Source organism: Procambarus clarkii, chromosome 85 (assembly GCF_040958095.1).
Source record: "Procambarus clarkii isolate CNS0578487 chromosome 85, FALCON_Pclarkii_2.0, whole genome shotgun sequence".
Classification (NCBI taxonomy): domain Eukaryota; kingdom Metazoa; phylum Arthropoda; class Malacostraca; order Decapoda; family Cambaridae; genus Procambarus; species Procambarus clarkii.
Window position 1 is genome coordinate 20,728,528 of NC_091234.1, and position 24,787 is coordinate 20,753,314.

The 24,787-nt window shown below is 40.4% G+C and overlaps 3 protein-coding genes across 6 annotated transcripts in view; 2 read left to right on the top strand and 1 right to left on the bottom strand.

Moving 5' to 3' along the window:
• The window catches only part of LOC123746710 (activin receptor type-2A), an 83,579-nt gene extending 79,063 nt beyond the window's left edge, over positions 1-4,516 (top strand). Inside the window, exon 13 of the transcript XR_011225530.1 lies at positions 4,430-4,516. The gene's annotated coding sequence lies outside the window, so the exon portion shown is untranslated. The remainder of the gene's footprint in view (positions 1-4,429) is intronic.
• Positions 4,517-4,588: 72 nt separating this feature from the next.
• On the top strand, positions 4,589-23,412 carry Idh3a (isocitrate dehydrogenase [NAD] subunit alpha, mitochondrial). 4 transcript variants are annotated; one of them, XM_045728429.2, is made up of 4 exons: positions 4,589-4,726; positions 16,837-16,965; positions 20,086-20,486; positions 22,380-23,412. In XM_045728429.2, the coding sequence occupies exons 1-4, from the start codon at positions 4,604-4,606 to the stop codon at positions 22,903-22,905; spliced, it is 1,179 nt and encodes a 392-aa protein (XP_045584385.2). In that variant the 5' UTR covers positions 4,589-4,603; the 3' UTR covers positions 22,906-23,412. The 4 variants fall into 4 exon arrangements, with proteins under 4 accessions (XP_045584385.2, XP_045584386.1, XP_045584387.1 ...); XM_045728430.2 differs by lacking the exon at positions 4,589-4,726 and adding an exon at positions 14,069-14,120; XM_045728431.2 differs by lacking the exon at positions 4,589-4,726 and adding an exon at positions 14,169-14,213.
• endos (endosulfine alpha) lies at positions 5,303-13,623 on the bottom strand. The gene is made up of 3 exons (XM_045728432.2): positions 13,424-13,623; positions 12,073-12,204; positions 5,303-7,047 (listed from the first exon to the last, which is right to left on the bottom strand). Exons 1-3 carry the CDS (start codon positions 13,511-13,513, stop codon positions 6,874-6,876), a joined length of 396 nt encoding a protein of 131 aa, XP_045584388.1. The 5' UTR covers positions 13,514-13,623; the 3' UTR covers positions 5,303-6,873.
• Positions 23,413-24,787: the final 1,375 nt, after the last annotated feature.

Here is a 24,787-nt window from a genome sequence, read left to right on the forward strand (position 1 = left end):
GTGGGTCTCAGAGGCCTGGTCCATCTTAAGGCAAGGGTGGGTCTCAGAGGCCTGGTCCATCTTAAGGCAAGGGTGGGTCTCAGAGGCCTGGTCCATCTTAAGGCAAGGGTGGGTCTCAGAGGCCTGGTCCATTTTAAGGCAAGGGTGGGTCTCAGAGGCCTGGTCCATCTTAAGGCAAGGGTGGGGTCTCAGAGGCCTGGTCCATCTTAAGGCAAGGGTGGGTCTCAGAGGCCTGGTCCATCTTAAGGCAAGGGTGGGTCTCAGAGGCCTGGTCCATCTTAAGGCATGACTCAACTAGTAAAGTACTGTATGTAGCATATTTCTGGGAGCTAGTGAGGGGCTCCACCACAAGTGTGCATTTCATTACAGTCATTGCTTTATTGTTTTGATTTGCATTTTCATCCTCATCAGTATCATCATCATCATCACTATTATTACTGTTTTATTTTATGCCATTGTGAATCCCCATGCACAGTACAAAGTTCATAACTGTACAGTAACTAATTGGATGATTCAGTAATTTGTCTGTAGCTGTTGATCTGCTTCCACACACATTTGAAATGACTTTTAATACCTTTTCAATACAGAGTTTAGCTGCTTTGTAGTGTATATTACTATATCAGAAGGATAATTTTGTCTGTAGCCAAGAAAAATGTTGGGTACAGTATATAGTCAAGACGTGTTAGTGTACCATGTGTATGTCCTCACATTACTGATAATGGTGCTACTTTGCACAATGCCGTACTTATTGGTTGTCCCTGAACAACAAGTCTGCCCTCCCGTACCCCCCCCTTCCCTGGCAGAGTGTAGATCAAGTGCCTATGTCTTGCTGCTTTCCCTCTGCTGTCTGCTTGACGTGTCCAAGATTGCTCAAGCAGGGTACTCGTTTTCTTTGGTCTGCATAATGCCCCTGTTAGGGAGCATTCTCTGCTTTATTTTTCCCACCTGTATCATTCTTGTCTTGAATGTTTATTTGTACAAGAATTAATTTTGTTTGCATTTCTTTGGCACTTTTCTGTCAAATTTCTATGGAAATCACATTAGTGATTCAGATTAGTAATGAAGGCTTGGGTTTATTGTTAGCTAGCATAGTGAGAATGTAAATGATGAATAGAGTAAATGTATATCATGTGACAAATTTACTGAAGACACTAGTTAGTTTTCAGATTATGCTGTGTTGCCTCGGCTTAAGAAGTCTTAAAATATTGGCTCTTGCTCATTGTTTTATGTACCTGCTGATATTGAGTCCTGATAAAGTCAATTTTCTTTATGGAATAATAGTACTCCTCCCCACTTATTGAATCAATGTATCATTCACAATAACTTTAGTTAATTGCAAGAAGAATTATAAGACACAGGCCACTGCTAGATTTTATAGAATTGTAATAAAAAGTTACTGTACCTTCAATTAGCAAAAATCATTTTTATAAAATTATCAAGATGTATTTTGCAAAAGCATTTTAATATTTAAATTGCGTGACATTATTTCCACTTGTATAGCTAGCAGTAAGCGCCTGCCTCGCATATTTCTCCAGTACAGTTTATGGCGGACTCCGTGAACTAGTGAAGACTGGTATATGGGTCACATATTACCTACCTCATTATTCAGTAGTGTATTTTTTTAGTAGCAAGTCTTTGCCCTCTGTAATTTGTTAAGTTTTTATTACTTTCAAACCAGAGCTTCATCAACACCAGATAAGCAACTTAAAACATCTTATCTTTCATATGACTTAAAAGGCACAACATATTTAAAAAAATAATGCTCCATAATTTATATAAATTTTCATAATAGCAGGCTTAAATTTTCAGTGTGGTGAAAGATATGGTAGTGAAGTATCTTTCAGTGAATGCTATTTTAGTGTTTTAAATAGCATGACTTGAATTGTGGATACTATGCATATTAAAACTTTAAATATCTTTGTTATTGTTCAAAGGTTGCTGGAACACTTTTTAAGTCTCAGTGCATAATGTCATTGGAGAGTCATATTTGTAATGTAGACTGGTCAAAGTTTCTGATAGTTTTATTGATAACGTGAAACTTTTAGTTGTACAGTACTGTAACTTCCATTGGGTGAGTCTGGTTTGAAATTGACCATGACCAAATGATCATGGATCAACCCATATTTGAATCATAAAATGTGTGTAACTACATTTACTACCCTAACTTGGGCAGGCAAGCCTATCATATTGTATGGAAAGAGATAGCCACATGATCCCAGGAACTGTAGGTGCTGATGCTGTTGTAAGGTTGGACTGCGGTGACGTGGGGGTTCGCTGGCAGGAATGCGAGCCACCTTGTGTCCCAGTGTACAAACATTGTCTATAGTAAGGCAAGAGAGACTCTGCTGGTACAGTACACACAAAGTTATTCACAGTGTTTAATTACAAAATCAAATTGTTATCATCTAAAGGGAATAAAAAAAAGGCCTAAATGTGTATTCTATTTCAGCATAGTTTCTTGTGCAGACTATTACATATTTCCTGGGTAGTTATGTCCATTGGGCTCTCGAGATATGTACAGACTTGTACAAGCATTCTTCTTACTCCCTTAATCTTATCTATAATGCAAGTATTTTAGAATGTGTTCAGCATATTATTGTGGAAATAAATTAGTATTTGCTACTACATACACACATTTGTTTTTTCTCCCCTGTTGGCTAGTACCGAATTGATGTTCTGTTATTACTTAGTGTTATAGAACATTACTTCATTGATGTGTCCCAGAATAATACAGTATTTTAGTTTGTGAATCGTTGCACTGTATATCATTTTTGTGTTATTTAAATATTTTTTAAGTTTTACAAGTCGGCTATACTAATAATAATTCACAATTACATAAATTACTTACGGTAAAAGCACTATAAAGATGTGACAGTAACGGTAAAAATATTTCCGATTAAAATTGTTAATGCCACATTTCTGAAAAACTATTATTATAGCATTTTTATATGGATATGGTGTTTAAATGTATATTGTATTTAGTGATATATTGGCATTTATTTTATACTGTACAATGTTTATTTAGCTAAAATAGTGATATCACTGAATAATGCAGTCTTGTACACAAGGTACCTGTAAAACTTAAGAAAATATTCTCCTTGCTGAACTTGTAATGATATATGGTATAGTGCAAAATTTAATTACAAATTAATCTTGAGCTTTTCATGAGACTTATAGAATACTCTACATAATTATCTATTCATTAGGTGTGATATAACTTCAAATGCATTTTGATCTAATGTATGAATTTTGGTACAATACAGTACTTTCTAGCAATTAGAAAATTATAATGTTATCACAAAGGTGATAGTCATTGATAAAAAGAGAGAGTGCATGCAAAATTTGAGTCATGAGGTTTTCCAATCTTGCATATTGTCCCTGGAAAATTTATTTTCACATACTGTATTTGTATACAGTATTACAGTACTGTATATGAAACAAGCTTCAATGGTTCCCAAATCATAAATTATTTAAGAACTCCGACTCTGACCTGGGTTCGTAACCACTTCACTAGCTTTCGTCTATAAGGATTGGTCAAGTCATTGAGCTTGATTAAGTGATCCCAACAATACTTGTGGTGCAATCTTGCCTTTTTCTCATTTATCTTTACCACCCACTTGATTAATATGGGAACACGGTAATGACAAAGTGTATGCATATAATGTGGGATAAACCCTTCGTATAATCTATAAGAGAATGTATGCAAAGTTGGAGGCCACACAGTTGGGGTTAGCCTCGCCCAAATTGGCAGAGGGAATGGTCTTAGGTACAGGATGAACATATTCTGGTGACTGCCCAGCCTTACAAAAGGAACAGCATACTAGGGTCACATTCAGATCCCCACAATGATTTTTGGCACTGTGCCAGCTACACAGCTAAATTTTTTTTTATATATTTTTTTTTTTTTTAAGTGGTAAGCAATTATGACTATACCACTGGGAAGGGGTCAGGATAAGGATTTTGGGATGGGACGGGGGGAAGGAATGGTGCCCAACCACTTGGACAGTCGGGGATTGAACGCCGACCTGCATGAAGCGAGACCATCGGTTTACCATCCAGTCCAAGTGGACTGGATGGTAAACTGGATGATACTGGATCATCCATCCAGTATCAGTAAGAAGCAACTACAATATTAGTTATTTTTTCTTCATATATATACAGTATTTAACTCCATTAAGCTCCTCTTACTGGAGATCACTCATAAGACAGTTGATAGTGATAGATGGACAAATAGAATGGATGGATGTGTAGATTAATAAATGGATATATAGATGGACAGATGGGAAAGAGACAGACCCGGGCAACACTGGGTACCTCCCTAGTACTTTAAAATGTAACCTTGTATTTCTATATTTTTCTTTTACAACTACTGGGAGGGACCCTTCAGTGGCTCCCCAAACTTAACTCTGATATTACTATGCCTTATTAGCCTCCAGGCCACTGTAGACCCATTATGAGGGAGGAACAAATACGAACCAAACAGCTGCACAACACACAGGCAAAATAGACTGAATAAAGAAAATAAGGTACTGCCAGAAACAAGTCGAATGATGGTTTCTGCATAATAAAATACGCTAAGCTTTATACGGTCACCCACCACCAGATGTCGGCTCCTGTCAACACGAAGTTCCAGCCAGCCTACCACTTCACTTCTGCCCGTTTTCGGACGTTCATTTCTGTTGATCTGCCATGTAGCCCGCTTGGCTCAGGGTCCTTTCTCTCACAGGTGTGTTCCATTTGTTGGTACTTTTACTTTGGTTTTGGCAAAACTGCCCAAGTGTCTGTGGCTGCAATGTGGAACCAAGATTTAATTTACCCAAATTTAACAGAATGACCCCCTGTTCCATATTGTCCGAACTGCATCATTCCACTTATCGTTGTGCATCTCCTTGTAGAACATCAATTTTCTAGATGATCATTCTTACTTTCCTAACATCCCTCAAGGTCATTTGTCCCCTTGATATCGCTCGCCTCCATTCCTTTTGTTCTCGTGTTAAGACACTATATTAAGCGCCTTTGTAATATCTAGTACGACACTGATGGTGCTACATTGCCTTGTTGGCTTAATACCTTCTTTTAATAATTACTTTTTGCTGCTAATTAAATTGCTGGCAGCATAACAGCTAATACCAAATACTTTATGCACAACTTTGACTTAATATTTATAGTTTTGGCAAGTTTCTAAGGTCTTGGCTAGGCTTCACACTTAAGTCACCTACAACTCTCAATCACTTAGCGCTCACTGTTACCCTTTCCCCTCAAGAAAAATTTAGGATATAAAATATTTCTAAAGAATGTTAGATACGAGAACCAACTGCCGATTTATTTCACCGAATATGCCGCTACAGAAAAATACTTGGATAAACGTTTAACAAAAGGAACCAATTAATTCTAAAATGACATGAAAACAATAGTTTACTAGAAGTCTATTTTCATTTAAAATTTACATCCATTATAATACGTTCTTCCCACATATGATACCCATATACACAATTACTATGATATTGGATAAAAATATATAATTGCATTACTATAGGTTTCAGCAGTAATGTACATAACCAGGAAGAGATGGAAGGTTTGGCAAAGTCTGCTCACAAGTACTCTCTAACTTGGTTAACTTTCCTGCCTATAATAAAATAATTTGCAAAAAATTTATAACTATTTTAATATGAAAGACATTGATGCTGAAGCCGCATTCATTTTCATTACTTTTGCACGATATTTAAAAGAATTTGATTATTGGATTCTGAAATTTATGTAACACTGAAATTAACAATGATAAGAGACCACTCCTGTACACGCCAACAAGCAGCTGTATGAATCAACAAACACTTATATGCCGATTCCTTAAACCACATTCCTCGTACCCCGCAGCCTGGTCGACGACCGGGCCCCGGAAACACTTCAAGGTAACTACCATCCATCTTTGCTTTATTATCCACTATAAATGGGTTAAATTAACTCCATGGATTCCAAGGATCATTAACAAATTCCATTTAATGGCACTTTCAAATTCCCCAAAAAGAATTATATACTGTAACATGAAGCAGAGGTGGTATAATGTTGGTTAAAGAAAAATGGCTTTGTAAAGCACACTGCAATCATTAACAGTCCCTGAATATTAATGAGTCAGACGGGAACACACCTGTTATAATGCTATATTATTTATATATTGGATCACAGAGGCAGAAAAACACTATTGTCAACTATTGCTTCTCCAGCTCAAAAATGGCTATTAGAAAAGTTATAATATTTGAAAGGATTTTCAAGCAGAATGCTCCACTTTCAGCTAGAGCCATTAAAAGATTAAAAGTATCTTAAATACTCCCACAAAACAAATTTACTTTTGAATTCATAGTCAACATACAATACTTATTAACATACAATACTTATTATCTAATAAAGTCAACTTTTTTCCAATGGTAAAAAAAAAAAATCCAAAAGAAATGTCCAAAGTAAATCATTAATCTGCCTTGATTAAGTTCTAAGTTCAATTTTAACTTTTGATAAAGTCCTCGATATGACCCAACACACTGCAAAATATCTGCTCTTGTGACTGGGAAGCTTTTACCATATTGCAGAGGTATGGAGAGCAGCAGGCTGAGGGAAGATAGCACTAATTATAATCACCCACATGATTACTTCCATCATTTATGAACTCCACAATGCAAGCATAGTTGTCTGTTTAAGCTTAGCAAACGTTTGTAAACCATTTTCAGGGGCCCCTCCATGAATGCTCGGAGAAAAAGCCTGTACCAAATATGGGTGGCCTTATTAACACCCCTTGTTATAAATACCCTTTTGAATCTCCATCTTCCCTTGACCTACTAAATAGTAACTTGATAAAAGAAAGCTCATTGGGTCAGGCATGACTTATGATGCAGAAGTTAGTTTGCTATGGATGATCGATGTCTTCCGTACAGGGACGGACTCTGGCGTGGGAATGGCTTCACCAGTGGGCTGTGCTAGGAGTGGTGGCATTCTTGATTTGTTACTGGCAGACTTTTGCTTAGCCATCTGATAATCTCCAGAGTCAAAGTATTTTTGCTGAAAATAATTAAAAATACAGTAAACATGTAAAAAAAAAAAATGATTACACATCAAAAATCCATATACATAGTATTAAACATTATTTTTATATTAAAATAATTAAAAAATTATTCAAACAAAAAGGAAGCTATCAACCCTCAACACTTTTCCAATCCCTGTTTGCAACTTTTCATTTGTCAACTATTTTAAGTCGGATGCACCTCGATGTATTATGTATACAGAGTACCGCTTGGTTTCCGAACCCCTTGGGACAAGACCCATCAGTTATGTAAGTTCATAAACGAGAAATGGAGGTAAAAAATAAATTGAAAATGTAAAAAAATAATGAAGAACCCAAGGGAAAAAATCGACAGGTTCATAGCGTAAATGCGACCGTATTTTGTTTGTACTCACCAATAAGTGAAGTCCTGATCCGTTTATGCTGATGATCGACGTTGATGAAGTACAGTTATTTACATGGAAGAGGTGGTGGTGGATGTTGATGGTGTTAAGAGTGACTGAAGTTGTTGGGTTGACTGGGTCAACATGTGATAAGTCAGGTGCAGGTGATGAAATGCGAGCTTTCTTGGAAGCCATTGAGAAAGACTCTTTAATTGACATTTGTTTCATTCCCTTTGATCTTGTTTTTAAAAACTTCATATACAAATTGAACAGACTCATCATGTCCTTAGTGTCAAACTCGCTGTAACTAGTGTCCATAAATGCCAGAATGTCTTCAAAATGTTGCTGAATTTTTTCCATATTACATTTTTTCTTTAACGTTTCTTCATCCTCTTCCTCCATCTTCTTCATTGCATTCTTCTGGCTTTTTTGCTGCACATCCCTCAAAGAGATAACATCCAGAAAATAAGTGAAGCAATACAGACAACTCCAAGGTTCACAGAAAACAAGGTACTAAAACAGCCAACTGTCTCTGCAAATGATTTAAATCCATATGATTCGCTCAAATCTAGCTTAAACCCACTTAGTGTAATTACCTAAGTAATTACCTAAGTGTAGTTACAGGATGAGAGCTACGCTTGTGGTGTCCCGTCTTCCCAGCACTCTTTGTCATATAACGCTTTGAAACTACTGACGGTCTTGGCCTCCACCACCTTCTCACTTAACTTGTTCCAACCGTCTACCACTATTTGCGAAGGTGAATTTTCTTATATTTCTTCAGCATCTGTGTTTAGCTAGTTTAAATCTATGACCTCTAAAAAAAAATTGCCAGTGTGAATGGATGCCAACAGGTGACAACCTGGGAGCTCTAAGCTCCTGCACCAGCGACGAGTCAAGTTGATAAACCACGAACCAACACACTTAGTAGGGTGGGGGGAGGAAATCAAGGAGCCACTGAGGTCTTGCCAGTAGTAGTAGTAGTTTCATTACATTCAACCCTGGTTTTCTGAAAGAGCCTCTGGGGGCAACCTGAAGATTGATAAGAACCTGATAAAAAGAGAAGCTGGAAAATACGGGACTTATCAGGGAGAAGGTGATACCTCTAAAACAGAGCCTTAAGAAAACTAACCTGGACTGAAGGGCCAACTATGAACAAAAGGGAGGGCTCTGCTTTTTGCTGTACCGAAGTACCTAGAATTTATCACTATTAAATGATATTATTTTCTGTTGCAATCTCAATCTTATTAATTACTTGTAGTTTGTACTACTTGTAGTTTTTCCAATGTCTTCAACATAAGTAATTTTCATGCTGATTTTTGTATCGTCTGTAGATGACGATAAAAAGCAGTGACTTCGCACCATCTTTTGCAGATGTTGATCTTCGTATTTTTGTCTATTTTCTATGAGAATACGAAAAAGCAGTGGTGCAAGGACTGTGCCCTGAGGTACAGAGCTTTTCACTGTGCCTGGACTATTTTATTTGGTTAATTGTTACTCTGTGTTCTGTTTGACAGAAAATTTAATATGCATCATCCTACTTACCCACTATTCCTATTGACCTTATTTTGTGGGCTACATCTCCATGGTTGCATTTATTACATGCCTTTGCAAAGTCCATGTATACCACATCTGCATTTTGTTTTTCCTCTAATGCCCCAGTGAAGCAGGCCCCGTGGCACAGCGGTAAATCACCTGACCAGCGCTTCACGAGCGCTTTAGCCTGGGTTCAAATCCTGGCCGGGGAGGACTGATCGGATGCCAATCCTTAACTGTACCAAGCAAAACATCCAAGATAACCTCCTCTACAGATGGAAATAATGACCAAGAAGAGTTGAAGGGCACCCATGGATCAATGTTGACAAGCTCAGAAGTCTGTAATGAAGACCCCCGGGGCAAAGCAGGGCATTAATAATCAAGGATCTTAACGAAAGACATCCCTAGAGAAGATGGCAGTTCGGATCTCCGACAGGAAGCAATGGCTCAACTGTCTTCAGTTGAGAAGATTAAGGGGACGATCTCTAGAGAAGCCCAGGCTATACTCATAATGAACACAGCCCTCGTTCCAAAAGCCTCAGCCTTCCTGGAACCTGGAGGATGATAAAGTGATCTGCACAACGAAGCCTGGATAATGGAAGGAGCAGCAGCAAAAAGAGCACTAGCAGAAACACCAGCTGCTCCAACCCCAAAATGAAACGGACCGACACCAGGAAACCTACCCGAGCATGGAGCCACACACACAAATGAACCTGAAGTGGAAGCCGCTGGTCGAGCGTCATCACTACAAAAACAAAGAAACTAAACCAAAAGTTGCAGGCTTGAACAAAAATAGCAAACCTGCGAACCCCAAAATTGCAGACCGCAGGACAGATTTAATAACCACTCCACAGGCAGCACAAGGAGAGAGCAGAACTGATTATCAGTTTCCAATGAAACTGACAGACCATCCTCAAACTCTCAAGCAGCGAGTTTGACAGGTCAACCCATCAAGAGCTGCACTGCAGACTATTGTAGAGTTACCAGGGCCTGAAGGAATAACTGTGCACGACACCCAGGCACTAGGATGCTCGCAGGAAGAACTGACACCAAATGCAACTTGCAGGATAAGCTCAGCTATGAAGGCGCTAGCAGTGTGCCATATGAACAAAACCTCAAGACCTGGGATGTTGTGTGGAAGAAGCCTGGGCACAGGGTCAACCTGGACATCACCTGATACCTTATCTAGTATAATATATGAGTATGTAACAAACAGGGCATAAACGTTCTGATGAAGCAAATATATTATGCCTGCAAAGCTTAGCACTAGTATTCTTAGTAATCTAATCATTCACAGCCATCCTGCCATGGTTGGCAAAGTAGCAGCTAGGAATGAAGAAATCACATGACAGTACTGGGAAGATAGGACAACACAAGCGTATCTCTCATCCTGCAACTACACTTGGGCAAGTACTTAGGTAAATACCCCAAAACAATAAACCACAAATGCCTCCAACCACAAGCCCTGCAGAGGAGTCAATGACTTGTGCACTATGCAGGACAAGGCACACTGCACAGTATCCTAGCTTCTCGAGGACACACTCCCGAACACACCAAAGAAGGCACTGATGGTGCAAGGGGCAACACTAAACACTTAGGGAAGGGTTACTCCAAACACATGCAGCTTGTAGTGAATATGATATCAAGTCCGTGCAATAAGTGAGGCTTGTAAGCACGTATACCTGAAGCAAATGCTGAAGGTTAGGAACGTCACCCAATCAAATTGTCCTCGCAGGACAGTCCAAAAGGATGGCCAACACTATCTGGAAACGAAGTGGAACTCACTATGGCCCTAGTAACTCAAGAAGGCATCACTGCTCAGAAATCAGTGATTTCTGATTTGGCTCCATTGTTGACCTGGAGCTCCTGGGTGCCACCTATTAGCAGCCACTTGCACAAAGGGTTTGAGGTAGTGTTGAATGAATTATTTGAATTAATTGTTAGTAGTCATTTGGCTGCTTTGGTTTCTATGAACCTTGCAGTTGTTCGTGTCGCTTTGCTAACTTTCTAGATATTTTCTTGACGAGGCTAATTATTACAATCCTCTGCTTCCTATGCCTCTATGAGGAGGGCTAGGTTCTGGTTCCCAGTTGGCCATACAGGACTCCGATGGCCGACGTGACTCAGTAAAAGCAAGTCATCTCGGTGAGATGGCTTTAGGGAACTACCAGAGGCTCCTCATGGAAATGAAAATGCTCGTTTCTGTGAGCTTCCGGTTTTCAGTATTGGGATTATATTCACATTAAGGCTTTTTTCCTTATCATTTCTTGACCAACAGTTATTCTCTCATGGTGTTTCCTACAAGTCTTCTATTTCCTATTTTTGTTATCTTATACTTATTTGGATAGAATTCTTAAGAGTCGTTTATCTCCCATCTGAAAATTGTCAAGGTCTTCCTCCAGCCGTTTTTACTCGTTAGCTTCGCATCAAATATTGATACCTGCAAATATTAATACAGTATGTACAATTTCACCGAGGGACCTCCCATACTTTTACCTCTTCTCCAGCTTGACAGTTGTTGATTAGGACCCATTTTTTCTGTCCTTCAGATACTGTACTATATTACCCTAATAGAGTACATTAGGGTAATAGTGTTTTGTGTGTTTTTCTAGCCACCTCATCACTGCTTGTCACTAACTTATGCCTTAGTTATTTATGAAGTGCTATAAAAGGATTTCTGGCAGTCCATTCATCATTCTGTCAATGTACTTTGGCAATCCAGTCATAGATCTGGATAAAGTTAATCGGGCACAATTTTTCCTCACCTGAAGTCATGTTACCAGCAGTCTTTACCAAATTGTTCTGCCACATTTTCTTTTAATTTATGTTTACAATTTCATCTGCATTCATGTGCCTAATATTAATACTCCAAAACAGCATCTCCAATGGGACGCTGTTTTTGCCAAGTAGAAACTCTCATTCAACAATGCACAATATGTAAAGGCAGTCTCCAGATAACGCAAGGAAAACCGCAAGGAAAAAATTAGCATTGGATTACCTAATAGGGATATGTAATTACTGGCAATAAATTAATTATACAAGAGTGATAACAATATGTTGAAAATACTTTAATATAATATACTTTTGCATGGACGGTTTATTACTTACCCCTTTGGTAAGCCGCTTTTGTAAAAATGCAGAATGGCCAGCCATTGGCCGACCAACGCTTGGGTACTTAGAGCGAAGTTTGGCCTCCTCTGCAGCCTCAACACCTGCGGCTGTCATGGCTGGTGTGATAAACTGCAATTAAATGAAAACCTATTAGTAAATTTAACACCAGTTACCACTTCTTATCCAAACTGCATTTACCAAATTCTTATGAAATCTCCAGAATTATTCCTACCAATATTTTGCTATCATACCTGCAGGCAATATACTGACCACATTGATACTTGCTACTTTTTTTTTTTAAGAATATACTAATCTCATTCTGGTCAACTTATTGTAAATAATGAATAATATTTTGAGTTAGATGTTGGTAAGTCTGTATTTAACTCTTGGACTTGGGGAAAAAATTTAAGAAAGCTTCTTGTATGATGGTAAGGAAATTAGGACGATGATGAATACCGGAGCTAACAGTTGAAAAAGGAGAAGGGAACTATCAGGAGAAAGCATCAGGCCATTACAACTATACAGTACATCACTTGGAAGGGGTCAGGATAAGGATTTGGGATGGAATGGGTGCCCAACCACTTAGACGGTCAGGGATTGAACGCCGACGAAAAAGTGCGCACCCAGTTCATTCATGATCAACACCAGATCTGCCACAACAGAACCGTGGCGATGAAGGACAGGTGATATGCCTGAAACAAATTTACCTGTACTCCTAGGGATTTTCTTCCAGATTTGAGGGAGGGGGGGGAGTTGTCAACCGTAATGGAGACAAAATTTCACGTTTAGCTGTAAGGATAGTTATGGGTCAGTCTACAGCTTTCCAAAATAAAAATTGAATCGGGCATCTGTTGGCATTTTTTTCTTCCAGGCTGCACACTTCCATAATACAGCCCGAGCACAGTCCAAACTCCACCAGGAAACACATTTCCATTTGCCATGGAAGACATAGCTAACAACGGAGTGCAGGACAGCATCTAATAAGGTGCTGTGAAAAAGAGGGCAAATCAAGGGGAAAGCAGATTAAAACAGAGCAGACAGATCAATAAAAGGTAATAGTAAAAAGTAATAGTGTCCCAGCCAGAGAGGACAACAGTGTCCCAGGCAATGGGAGGACAGTATCCCAGCCAGGGGGGACAAGTGTCCCAGCCAGGGGGGACAAGTGTCCCAGCCAGCAGGGACAAGTGTCCCAGCCAGGGGGGACAAGTGTCCCAGCCAGGGGGGACAAGTGTCCCAGCCAGGGGGGACAAGTGTCCCAGCCAGGGGGGACAAGTGTCCCAGCCAGAGGGACAAAAGTATCCCAGCCAGGTGTTTGTTTACATCCATACTGACGTTCTGGGAACCTTACCTCCTTCTTCTTCTCCTCCTCGGGTTCTACGGGCTTCTCCTCGACCTTCTCGAGGTGAGCAGCTTCAGGAGGTTGTTGCGTGTGGTCCATGATTGTGAGGTTGTGAGGGGGAGCCGTGAGGTGGTGTGAGGGGGGGATGTAATATAAGCGGGGGTCGAACTGGGGGGGGGACTCGCTCTCTCTCTCTCAGCCACCTATAATCTATACATCAATATTTATCTCTCTTCACCTCTCCTCTCATATTCTACTATATATTTCGTACTATAATATTATATGAGTTGTATTTCAAGGTTATTTTGTGAATAAAATGGTATGGTTTGGAAATTTGGTGTTTCACTTGATCAATATGCGTTGCGGTCATATAGATTAAAATACAAATTTATTTACTACATCTATCTTATTTCTAATATTATAATAAATTATCAGAGTTTTTGGCACTCCTATAAATTACAAATTAATGATATTCATCTGATTTAGCTCAATACATTTTCAACATTTTATTCAACGTTTCATTCACCAATAATAAAATAATAGGTATAATTTCAACATGCGCCAACAAAAATATATTTAATTATAGTTAAATCAGATGAAAAGATAGTCATATAAGCCGTTATTATATATATTTATAATGCGAAGAGGAGTGGCGGGAGAACAGCTGACTGCCTCCAAGATGGCTCGTCCCCTCTATAAGGCGCTCGTGAATATCACCCATTTTCCACTTATATTCCCACCTTATACCCTCCCCAACCACTTGGGATGGACGGTAGAACGCCGGTCTCGCTTCATGCAGGTCGGCGTTCAATCCCCAGCCGTCTAGAAGCGATTGGAGGGGCACCATTCCTTTCCTTCTGTCCAGTCCCAAATTTCTGACGCCTTCCCAGTGCTATATAGTCGTGGTGGCTTGGCGCTTTCCCCTTGATAGTTCCCTTCCCTGTAGGTGGTAGTGGGTCCCTTACTCATCCTGTGGGTGGTAGTGGGTCCCTTACTCATCCTGTGGGTGGTAGTGGGTCCCTTACTCATCCTGTGGGTGGTAGTGGGTCCCTTACTCATCCTGTGGGTGGTAGTGGGTCCCTTACTCATCCTGTGGGTGGTAGTGGGTCCCTTACTCATCCTGTGGGTGGTAGTGGACCCCATACCCATCCTGTGGGTGGTAGTGGACCCCATACCCATCCTGTGGGTGGTAGTGGACCCCATACCCATCCTGTGGGTGGTAGTGGACCCCATACCCATCCTGTGGGTGGTAGTGGACCCCATACCCATCCTGTGGGTGGTAGTTGACCCCATACCCATCCTGTGGGTGGTAGTGGACCCCATACCCATCCTGTGGGTGGTAGTGGACCCCATACCCATCCTGTGGGTGGTAGTGGACCCCATACCCATCCTGTGGGTGGTAGTGGACCCCATACCCATCCTGTGGGTGGTAGTGGGTCCCATACCCATCCTGTGGGTGGTAGTGGACTCCATACCCATCCTGTGGGTGGTAGTGGGCCCCTTACCCATCCTGTGGGTGGTAGTGGGCCCCTTACCCATCCTGTGGGTGGTAGTGGGCCCCTTACCCATCCTGTGGGCGGTAGTGGGCCCCTTACCCATCCTGTGGGTGGTAGTGGGCCCCATACCCATCCCCACGGGCTGTAAAGTAGTGGAAAAGGTTACCGAGGCACATAATTGTCTCGGCAACCGAACCCAAAAATTAATTTAATTAAGCATGTTACCAGCTTGATAAATCTAGTTACAGCTTAATGTATATATAAAATATTTATAGCACAATTGGTTCAAGAACTCTACCACAGCAGTCTCTTAAGCAGAGCAATTTACATCTGTGGTGAGCCAGTTACATGTAATCTTAATTTATTTATTACGCACCCTTCCAGTGGGCGGCGGTGAAAGCTTATAGTTGTATTCGTGTGCTACGGGTGGTACGCAAACATTGAATATTTTGCTAAGTTATCTGGAAGTCCATCGTTGACCAGACCACACACTAGATTCACACACTTCCACTGTATTTTATATTTGCGCCCTCCTTCAGACTTTGAAAGTCTTCTGCTTGATGGGTTTCTGGGAGTTGTTCTACTCCCCAAGCTCGGCCCGAAGCCAGGCTTGACTTGTGAGAGTTTGGTCCACTAGGCTGTTGCTCAGAGCGGCTCGAGGCCAGGCTTGACTTGAGAGTTTGGTCCACCAGGCTGTTGCTCAGAGCGGCCCGAGGCCAGGCTTGACTTGTGACAGCTTGGTCCACCAGGCTGTTGGTCAGAGCGGCCCACAGGCCTACATACCCCATGCAGTAGTACCAAAAATCGACAATTATGCTTCCTTTAATAAATTATCACATGCACACCACTCGCCCATTTCCACAATTTATTTTAGACGCAGTGTTACATATTAAGGGGGCGTCAGATTCCAATTTGCCCTAAAAATGCAACACATGAAAACTCGTTCGATTTCAATCAAACTTTTTGACAAGTTCTATATGAAAAGTGTTTCATCTGGTCCAAGTTTCAGCATCGTAGCATAAATAGGAAGGGAGAAAAAAAATATTGAAGTAGTTGTGAAAATTATGCCAAAATGGTCAAAATCGATTATCAATCAAAAGTGTCAACTGAAATCATAGCTATGACTCTTTGCTATCACAATAGTATATATTAAACAAATATTATAATTAGTTTAATTAATTTTTTTTTTTTTTTTTAATTATTTTTAATTTAATTAATTATTTATGACATAAACCAATTTTGGAGAAAATTGGTTTGTCAACCTCAGCCACAGATTTTAGAACCTTAGACTTCATTCATTTCTGTTTTTTTTCAATTGACACAAACGTTTACAAAACTGATTCATTTTTTATTCAATTTACATGAAACTTACACAGTATATGTGGAGGGCACGTCTCTACATTTGAGAGTTTTCATTTTTCTCTAAGTTCATTTATTGATTTTATAATAGCAATAAACATGCCATATTTGCAAAAAAAAATTTGGGAACTTTGAACATTTGTATTAGGAAAACTAAAGATGTTTTGGAAATTCTATATATCAAGGTCCTTTATTATATGCTAATGTGTCAGAAAAGTGTCACAGAATAATTATATCTGAAACGTGTGTTCTGAAGTGTGGACTTGAAAATGGGTAAAAAACGTTGAAAAAAAACAAAAACAAAAAAATCTCCCTTTCTATTTACGCTGCAGTACTGAAACTTGGGACAATTAAAGCACTCTTCATATACAACTAGTCAAATAATATTGGTTAACATTGAACAACTTTGATTCTGACAATCTGTCGCCCCCTTAAGCTGAGTTAGGGGTACCCACAGCACAGGGAAATAATTCTTATTAAAAAATGCAGTCATATGACACATTAACATGTTATTTGTGCTGCTAGTGATATATAAGCTATGAACTGAACTGAATATTGCTTCCACAGGTCAGGAGTGCACGTTTGGCAGGAGCTCGTCAGTACAGCAGTAATGTACGTACTGTCACGTTAATACCAGGAGATGGTATTGGACCAGAGATCTCGGCAGCGGTGCAAAAGATTTTCTCTTCTGCAGAAGTTAGTACTGGACATCGTTTGTTTATGTTTTGGCAAGAAAAGGTTGTCATTTTCTACATTAAGATGCATGTTTTGTTATATTAAAATGTGAAGATATATCATTTGGCAACATGTTAGCATGGGTAATCAGGAACTGCAAAATAAGTTATGATGTTATGAATAAATATAATGATGAACAAAATGTTATGAACAAATAAAATGAGTTATGAACCTCAATGATTCAAATGTTTTATAAAGTATTTTCATAACTTACTTTTGATGCCAAGTTCAGTAAGTTAAATTCCAATGCTTTGATCTGTATTATGCTGCCACTTCAAGTGTATAATATGCTAAAAGGCATTTACAGTAAACTATACTCTCATATGATGATGTTACCCCATTTATATGCACTTCTAACCAATACCAGTATAATATCTAATTGGAAATCATTCTTTCATTCTGATACCTGTAATGGTCAGTGTTTATGCTGTAGCTTATCTTGAGGTTATCTTGGGAGGATTTCGGAGCTTAAGAGTCCCCCAGTGGCCTGTTCCTCGACCAGGCCTCCCTTTTGTTACCCCCAGGAAGCAGCCCGTAGCAGCTGTCTAACTCCCAGGTACCTGTTTACTGCTAGGTAACAGGGGCATCAGGGTGGAAGAAACATTTTTCCCATTTGTCTCCGCCTCCACCGGGAATCGAACCCAGAACCTGAGGACAACGAATCCGAAGTGCTGTTCACTCAGCTGTCAGGCGCCCTGGTGAACGGGTGAATAGGGGCATCAGGGTGAAACTGACTATTTGTTTCCGCCTTCACTGCGGATCAAACCTGGAACCTCAGGACTACCGGAAGTGCTGTCCACTCAGCTGTCAGGCCCCTTACTCGGCTGTCAGCGTCCCTCTGGTCTCTTATTTATTTTTTCTCTATTGATAATCATTACCTTCTTTTGCCGAGTTTGAAATCTGGCAGCCATTTGTCTGGACACTCCTGTAGTTTACCAAGGTCTCTCCTCGGCACACTAAAAACGTCCTTGATCTTTATATATAGTGTACAATAATTATGTCCTTGTAGAATGTGTGTGATATGTACCCCATTTGTCTACTAATTGTGCTTACGGGGGGTTGAGCTTTGGCTCTTTGGTCCCGCCTCTCGACTGTGAATCAACTGGTGTACAGATTCTGGAGACTATTGGGCTCTATCAAATCTACAGACTGTGTATGGAGTCTGCCTCCACTACATCACTGGCAAATCTAAAATGCAAATGCATTCCACTTGTTAACTACTCTGACACTGAAAAAATTCTTTCTAATATGTCTACTCATTTGGGTACTATGTTTCCACCTGTGTCTCCTTGTTCATGTTCTACCCATGCTAAATAGTTTCTTTGTTCACCAGGTATGAACTCCAGGCAGAAGTTGCATACTCCAAGATTGGTCTTATATAAGTGGTATACAAGGTCCTGAATGATTCCTTACACAAGTTTCTAAAGGCAGTTTTCTGTTGGCCAATCTAGCATATGCCGCTGATGATATCCTATATCATTTTGATGTGGGCTTCTGGGGACAGATACGGTGTGATATTAACCCCCAGATCCTCTTTTTTTTTTTTATTTGACTTGTAGGATTTCACCTCCCAGATGGTACCATGTGTTCAGCCTCCTGCTCCCTTTGTCTAATTTCATTACTTTACACTTTCCTGAGTTGAACTTTAGTAGCGATTTTCTAGACCATTCCTCCAGTTTGTCCAGGTCATCATGTAGTCTCTGTCTATCATCATCTGTCTTGATTCTTCTCATAATTTTTGCATCGTCAGCAAACATTGAGAGGAATGAGTCTATACCCTCTGGAAGATCATTTAGATATATCAGAAACAGGATGGGTCCAAGTACACAGCCTTGTGGGACTCTGCTGGTGGCATCTTACCACTCTGATGTCTCCTCTCTCACAGTTACTTGCTGTTTCCTGTTGTTTAAATACTCCCTTATTCACTGGAGCACCGTACCTTTTACTCCTGCTTGTTTCTCCAACTTTCGTAACAGCCTTTTATAGAGTAATGTCTCTGCCTACCCTTCTCTTTCTTGCCTAATTTTTGTCGTCTGGTCATAGAATTCTGTTAAGCCTATGAGGCTTGATTTACCATCCCTGAATCCATACTGGTTGTGTTACAAAGCTCTTTCCCTCCAGATGTTCTACGAGCCTTTTCCTCGCAATCTTCTCCATCAACTTGCATGGTATACAAGTTAGGGAAACTGGCCTGTAGTTTAGTGCCTCTTGCCTGTTACCCTTTTTGTTTTTTGGGACTACATTAGCTGTCTTCCAGCTTTCCGGTAGGTCTCCTGTTTCCAATGACCTGTTATACACCATAGAGAGTGGGACATTTAGTGCTTCTGCACCCTCTTTTAGTATCCATGGTGAGATTCTGTCAGGCCCAACAGCCTTTGTCACATTCAGGGGGCCAGTCGGCCTAGTGGACAGCACGCTGGACTTGTGATCCTGTGGTCCCGGCTTCAATCCCGGGCGCCGGCGAGAAACAATGGGCAGAGTTTCTTTCACCCTATGCCCCTGTTACCTAGCAGTAAAATAGGTACCTGGGTGTTAGTCAGCTGTCACAGGCTGCTTCCTGGGGGTGGAGGCCTGGTCGAGGACCGGGCCGCAGGGACACTAAAAAAAGCCCCAAAATCATCTCAAGATAACCTTCAGCTCCAACAGATTCCTTGTGACCTCATCACTGGTGAGCTCAAATTCCTCCGAGGTTGCTTGGTGTTCTTACCTGGCTGTCATGATCCCAACAAGGCCCAGTGGATCAGTATAACGTGTACAATCACTCCCTAAACAACAGATCAACTCTTGTAATTCGCAAAGGGAAGAGCAATAAAATCCAGGTTGCTAATTCACCAACAAGGGGGACTTCCCCCTCACCAGAAGGGTGCAGGATGGGGGGCCTGGGGAGGGACCGGAGGTGACCAGCTCCTGTGTTAGTCCTAGTCGGAAGCTGGGAAGTGGATAGATCATCGATTATCAGCATTAAGTTGGTTTTTGAATCTTTGAAGGGCGTTGCTGCCTAACCTTATTCTCTCCATATGCCTTTGTTTAATTGACTTGATTTTTGCGGGACTGTAACCTGCTATTTTGTACTATTTTCAGGTTCCAATTGCCTGGGAAGAGGTAGATGTAACACCTGTTAAAGGACCTGATGGTATGTTTGGGATCCCTCCTGCAGCCATTGATTCGGTTAACAGAAATGGAATTGGGTTGAAGGGACCGTTAATGACTCCCGTTGGTAAGGGTCATCGTTCCCTTAACTTGGCTATTCGCAAGGAATTTAATCTCTATGCTAATGTACGTCCGTGCCGAAGTGTCGAAGGTTACGAGACACTCTATAGAGATGTGGATGTTGTGACCATCCGGGAAAATACCGAGGGCGAATATTCTGGCATTGAGCATGAAATTGTTGATGGTGTAGTGCAGAGTATCAAATTGATCACCGAACCAGCGTCTCGTCGTGTAGCAGAGTATGCCTTTAAGTATGCTCGCAACAATGGAAGGTAAGCTTATTTCACCAACATTAATGATTCATATTTTTTAATAAACATTTGTTTATTGTCAGCCTTTAACAGTTGCCCACTGGAAGGATTAACCCTTCCATTTAACATTTAATCATTAACCATTTCCATTTAACCATTAACCCTTCCAGTGAGCAACTGCTAAATGCTGACATCCCCTTGGTGCACAACAAAATTGTTCTGAAAAAAACAACTATTGACGTTAACACTTTCGCCCGGGCATGACGCAGCATTGCGTCATCCGTTTACTGTCGGTAATGCCGGGGATGATGCAGCATTACATCATCCACTTTAAATAATTGCCAAAAATCAGGTTTTTATCCGATTTTTTGGGGACTGGTTTTAAAATGCGCGCCGATGTCTTCCCATTTCATTTTCTTTGTTGAGCCTCGTGGCCCTCAGGCGGCTTGGCACACGCCGTGGGCCCATTGTTTTCGCTCCACTGTTGTGACCAATGTCGCCTCCCCTCGCATCTCAAACGTGTGAACATTTCGGCTATTTTCCGTGGCTATATTTCTTACTGCGGCTTTAGAAACTATCTACGCTTACTCCACGATGGATAGTGATCATGAACAAGGCCCTTCCAGGAAGAAAATTGCGAAAGAAAGGCTTGAAAAGGGCGGGAATTGGGAGTGTAGCTGGAAGGCGTCTGGGCACTCACTCGCGGTTAACGCGTGGCCCGTCTTCAACTCGTCGGCGGTTGGAGCGTGACCAGGTTTTTTATTTTATATGCTAATGTTCCTCTAGAGAATTCTATTGCGAACCCATTGAGACCAAAATGAAAGACCTAGGACGAAAATTGAGGTGACCAGAGTGAAAATAGTGAAAACATTTTATCGCGTTTGCGCGCTCCTGGGTAACTCGTTTGCACTTTCTCTGTTTGCTGCGGGTAATTAGCCGGCTTTTGGAGTTTATATGCATTTAGTGCTGTAGAGAATTCTATTGCGAACACAATGATACAAAATTTAATCTCGTAGGACGAGAATTAAGGTGACAAAGTTGAAGAGAGTATACACTTTTCAGAATTTACGCGCGCTCCCGTGACACCCTGGGACCCATATCGCACAGTTGAGGGGTGGCGCGCGGGGTACGCCAAAGTGTTAATTAGCATCCAGTAAGCACAAATATTCCAAGTGAAAAGTTTCCATCTCTTGTGGTTTAGCCGTAGTGGCCCAGAGAAGTTGCATGTTGTGGGTAGAAATGAGGCGAGGTGCTGCACGGGAATAACTTTGTCTATTTTCAATGTTTCTTACTTTATCTATTTAGTTTTTCATAGATTGGAGTGTCAAAGGTGGTGTTCATTATGTATAACTTTTAAAATATAACTATAGTATGTATTGATATATGAGTAAATATATGGACAACATTTATTTTTACTAATATACGTGTGTGTGTGTATATTTATATATATATATATATAAAATGTAATCAAATTAACGAAAGAATAGGGGTGGGAGAAGATATTAAAGTATTCAGGGAGAATCCACAAGGTCTTCTCTGGATACTCTGTATTATCTTCTTAAAGGCTATGGGTCCCTTGTAAAGTATACAACTTCAATTCCTTTTATGGTGAACCACACATTCCAGGTGTGGTTATCTTGAGATGATTTCGGGGCTTAGTGTCCCCGCGTCAGTATAATCACAGTTTATCATACTGATAAACCACTTCACCGATATCACACTACTTTATCTTTCTTTATCCACACTATTACGATAGCTTTCACACCAATACAATTTTCAATTAAATAATATCCATATGCCACTTAGCCTTCTGCTAAAAGAACTGCATTGTTAGCATGCATGAAATTAAACATATTCCAATTACTGTATTTTGTATTAGGCTTTTACAATAGGTTTATTCTCCTTAATTTTCAGGTCCAAGGTAACAGCAGTCCATAAAGCAAACATTATGCGAATGTCTGACGGACTCTTTCTGCGTTGTTGCCGGGAAGCAGCCGAGAGAAACCCTGACATCAAATTTGAAGAGAAATATTTGGACACAGTATGCCTGAATATGGTACAGGATCCTTCACAGTACGATGTCCTGGTCATGCCTAATTTATATGGGGATATTCTTTCTGACCTGTGTGCGGGATTAGTTGGTGGTTTAGGCCTGACGCCATCTGGCAATATTGGGGAGGATGGTGCAGTCTTTGAGTCTGTTCACGGCACAGCTCCTGATATTGCCGGTCAAGACAAAGCAAATCCAACGGCACTTTTGTTATCTGCAGTGATGATGCTGCGATTTATGGATTTGCATAAGTATGCTGCAACTATTGAACAAGCATGTTTTGACACGATAAAAGAGGGTAACTTCCGTACAGGTGATCTTGGAGGTAAAGCTAAGTGTTCAGAATTTACCGATGAAATTTGTCGCAAGATTCAGGAATTGGACAAGTAAGGCTATTATTTTTATTGATGTTGCAGCAGAAAGTAATGTAAAAGTATATAGAGCTATAGAACAAGAACTTAGATTATAGCATGATGTTTTACAACTAAAGTGTTGTAAAGTTATCACTGTAGTAAATATAAATTGTTGTGATATAGTAGTCCCGTGTTCATTTTTATTTAAGGTGTACAGTACTTTGTGTATTTTTGCGTTGGATTGAGTCAGCTCATTAATAAATAAGTAAACAAATGATCTCATCTTGTTAAAAGCACAAGATCTTGAATTTATTGGTGTTGCCAGTTAAATTGTGAAGTATTGTCTTAGTAAAACAAGTGGAAGGATGGTCTAGTGTGAGGCTCTGCTGTAATCATAGCGGTTGTCGCTAGAATGGTTAATACATAGCTTAAGAATTCCATTGACCAATTTCAAAATGTGTAAGTTGACTACCTAAATATGTTAAAATGTATATAGTTTTAAATAGAACTTGTTACATGTACAGAAATAAAGAATTTAAAATGATTTAATTTTAGTTTGCCTTGTTAAGACGGTAAAAAAAATGATAGTAAAGTTTGACTAGGGTGAGAGTCATAGAGAACACATTGTATTCCCTGTAAGGAAATGAGGTGATATATGGGCATGGACATTGTTGATCTGGTTGATGGGGTTCTGGGAGTTCTTCTACTCCCCAAGCCCGGCCCGAGGCCAGACTTGACTTGTGAGAGTTTGGTCCACCAGGCTGTTGCTTGGAGCGACCCGCAGGCCCACATACCCACCACAGCCCAGTTGGTCCGGCACTCCTTGAAGGAAACGATCTAGTTTCCTCTTGAAGATGTCCACGGTTGTATCATCCTTCACAATGGTCCAGCGAGCCTTGAGCAGAGTCCTGAATATATTGAGGAAAAATAGCATATGCCTATTCTAAAAATATTCTGATGGAGGCAAATTGAGCCAAAAATGCGTTAAGCATTCTCAATCTTTCACACGTTTTTCCGCATATTGTACAATATATAGACAAATAATTAAACTGGTAGAGTTGTCCAAATATGAAGCCCCTTTATGTTAGCTGATGCTCCTCTCAAACTATGGGCTCACCATAGCCCGTGCTATTTGGAAATTGTTCCAAGTAGCGAATCTTAAACAACAACATCCTCGTAAATTGGTTCATTTGCAACCCTCCATTATACTGATACTCTGCTCGTCTCTAATGATTTAATAAATATTTAAGAAAGGGGTTAGCCAAGCTCTTGTTTACATTCTTTAAGTATCCTTGCAAATATTTTGTCTGGCCCTGAAAACTTGTTTGATTTGATTTTTCAATTTGTTTAATAACCTTCCTGGAAACTACAGTCTAAAGTCCACTCTGTAGACTAAAGTCTACAGAGTGGACTTGTACTCCTCACTATCTGCATAGATGGTCAATAGCTTAATACGGGAAGTCAACAGATTAGCTTGGTAGTAGTGATGATGGTGAGTAGTGTGGTAGTGGTGTTGGTGAGTAGTGTGGTAGTGATGATGCTGGTGAGTAGTGTGGTAGTGATGTTGGTGAGTAGTGTGGTAGTGATGGTGTTGGTGAGTAGTGTGGTAGTGATGGTGTTGGTGAGTAGTGTGGTAGTGATGTTGGTGAGTAGTGTGGTAGTGATGATGGTGAATAGTAATTACCTAAGTGTAGTTACAGGATGAGAGCTACACTCGTGTCCCGTCTTCCCAGCACTCTTTGTCATATAACGCTTTGAAACTACTGACGGTCTTGGCCTCCACCACCTCACCTAACTTGTTCTAACCGTCTACCACTCTGTTTGCGAAAATTAATTTTCTTATATTTCTTCGGTATCTGTGTTTAGCTAGTTTAAATCTATGACCTTGTTCTGGAAGTTCCAGGTCTCGGGAAAATCCT

What these genes read in the sequence shown, in the direction of transcription:
- Idh3a (XM_045728429.2), top strand. Translation starts at nt 4,604, where the DNA reads ATGTCGGCTCCTGTCAACACGAAGTTCCAGCCAGCCTACCACTTCACT. An exon ending in CAGGGTCCTTTCTCTCACAG is followed by an intron (nt 4,727 to 16,836) that starts GTGTGTTCCATT and finishes TTGCTTCCACAG; the next exon opens with GTCAGGAGTGCACGTTTGGC. An exon ending in TATGCTCGCAACAATGGAAG is followed by an intron (nt 20,487 to 22,379) that starts GTAAGCTTATTT and finishes CTTAATTTTCAG; the next exon opens with GTCCAAGGTAACAGCAGTCC.
- endos (XM_045728432.2), bottom strand. Translation starts at nt 13,513, where the DNA reads ATGGACCACACGCAACAACCTCCTGAAGCTGCTCACCTCGAGAAGGTC. An exon ending in AGGAGGAGAAGAAGAAGGAG is followed by an intron (nt 12,205 to 13,423) that starts GTAAGGTTCCCA and finishes ATTTAATTGCAG; the next exon opens with TTTATCACACCAGCCATGAC. An exon ending in AAAAGCGGCTTACCAAAGGG is followed by an intron (nt 7,048 to 12,072) that starts GTAAGTAATAAA and finishes AATTATTTTCAG; the next exon opens with CAAAAATACTTTGACTCTGG.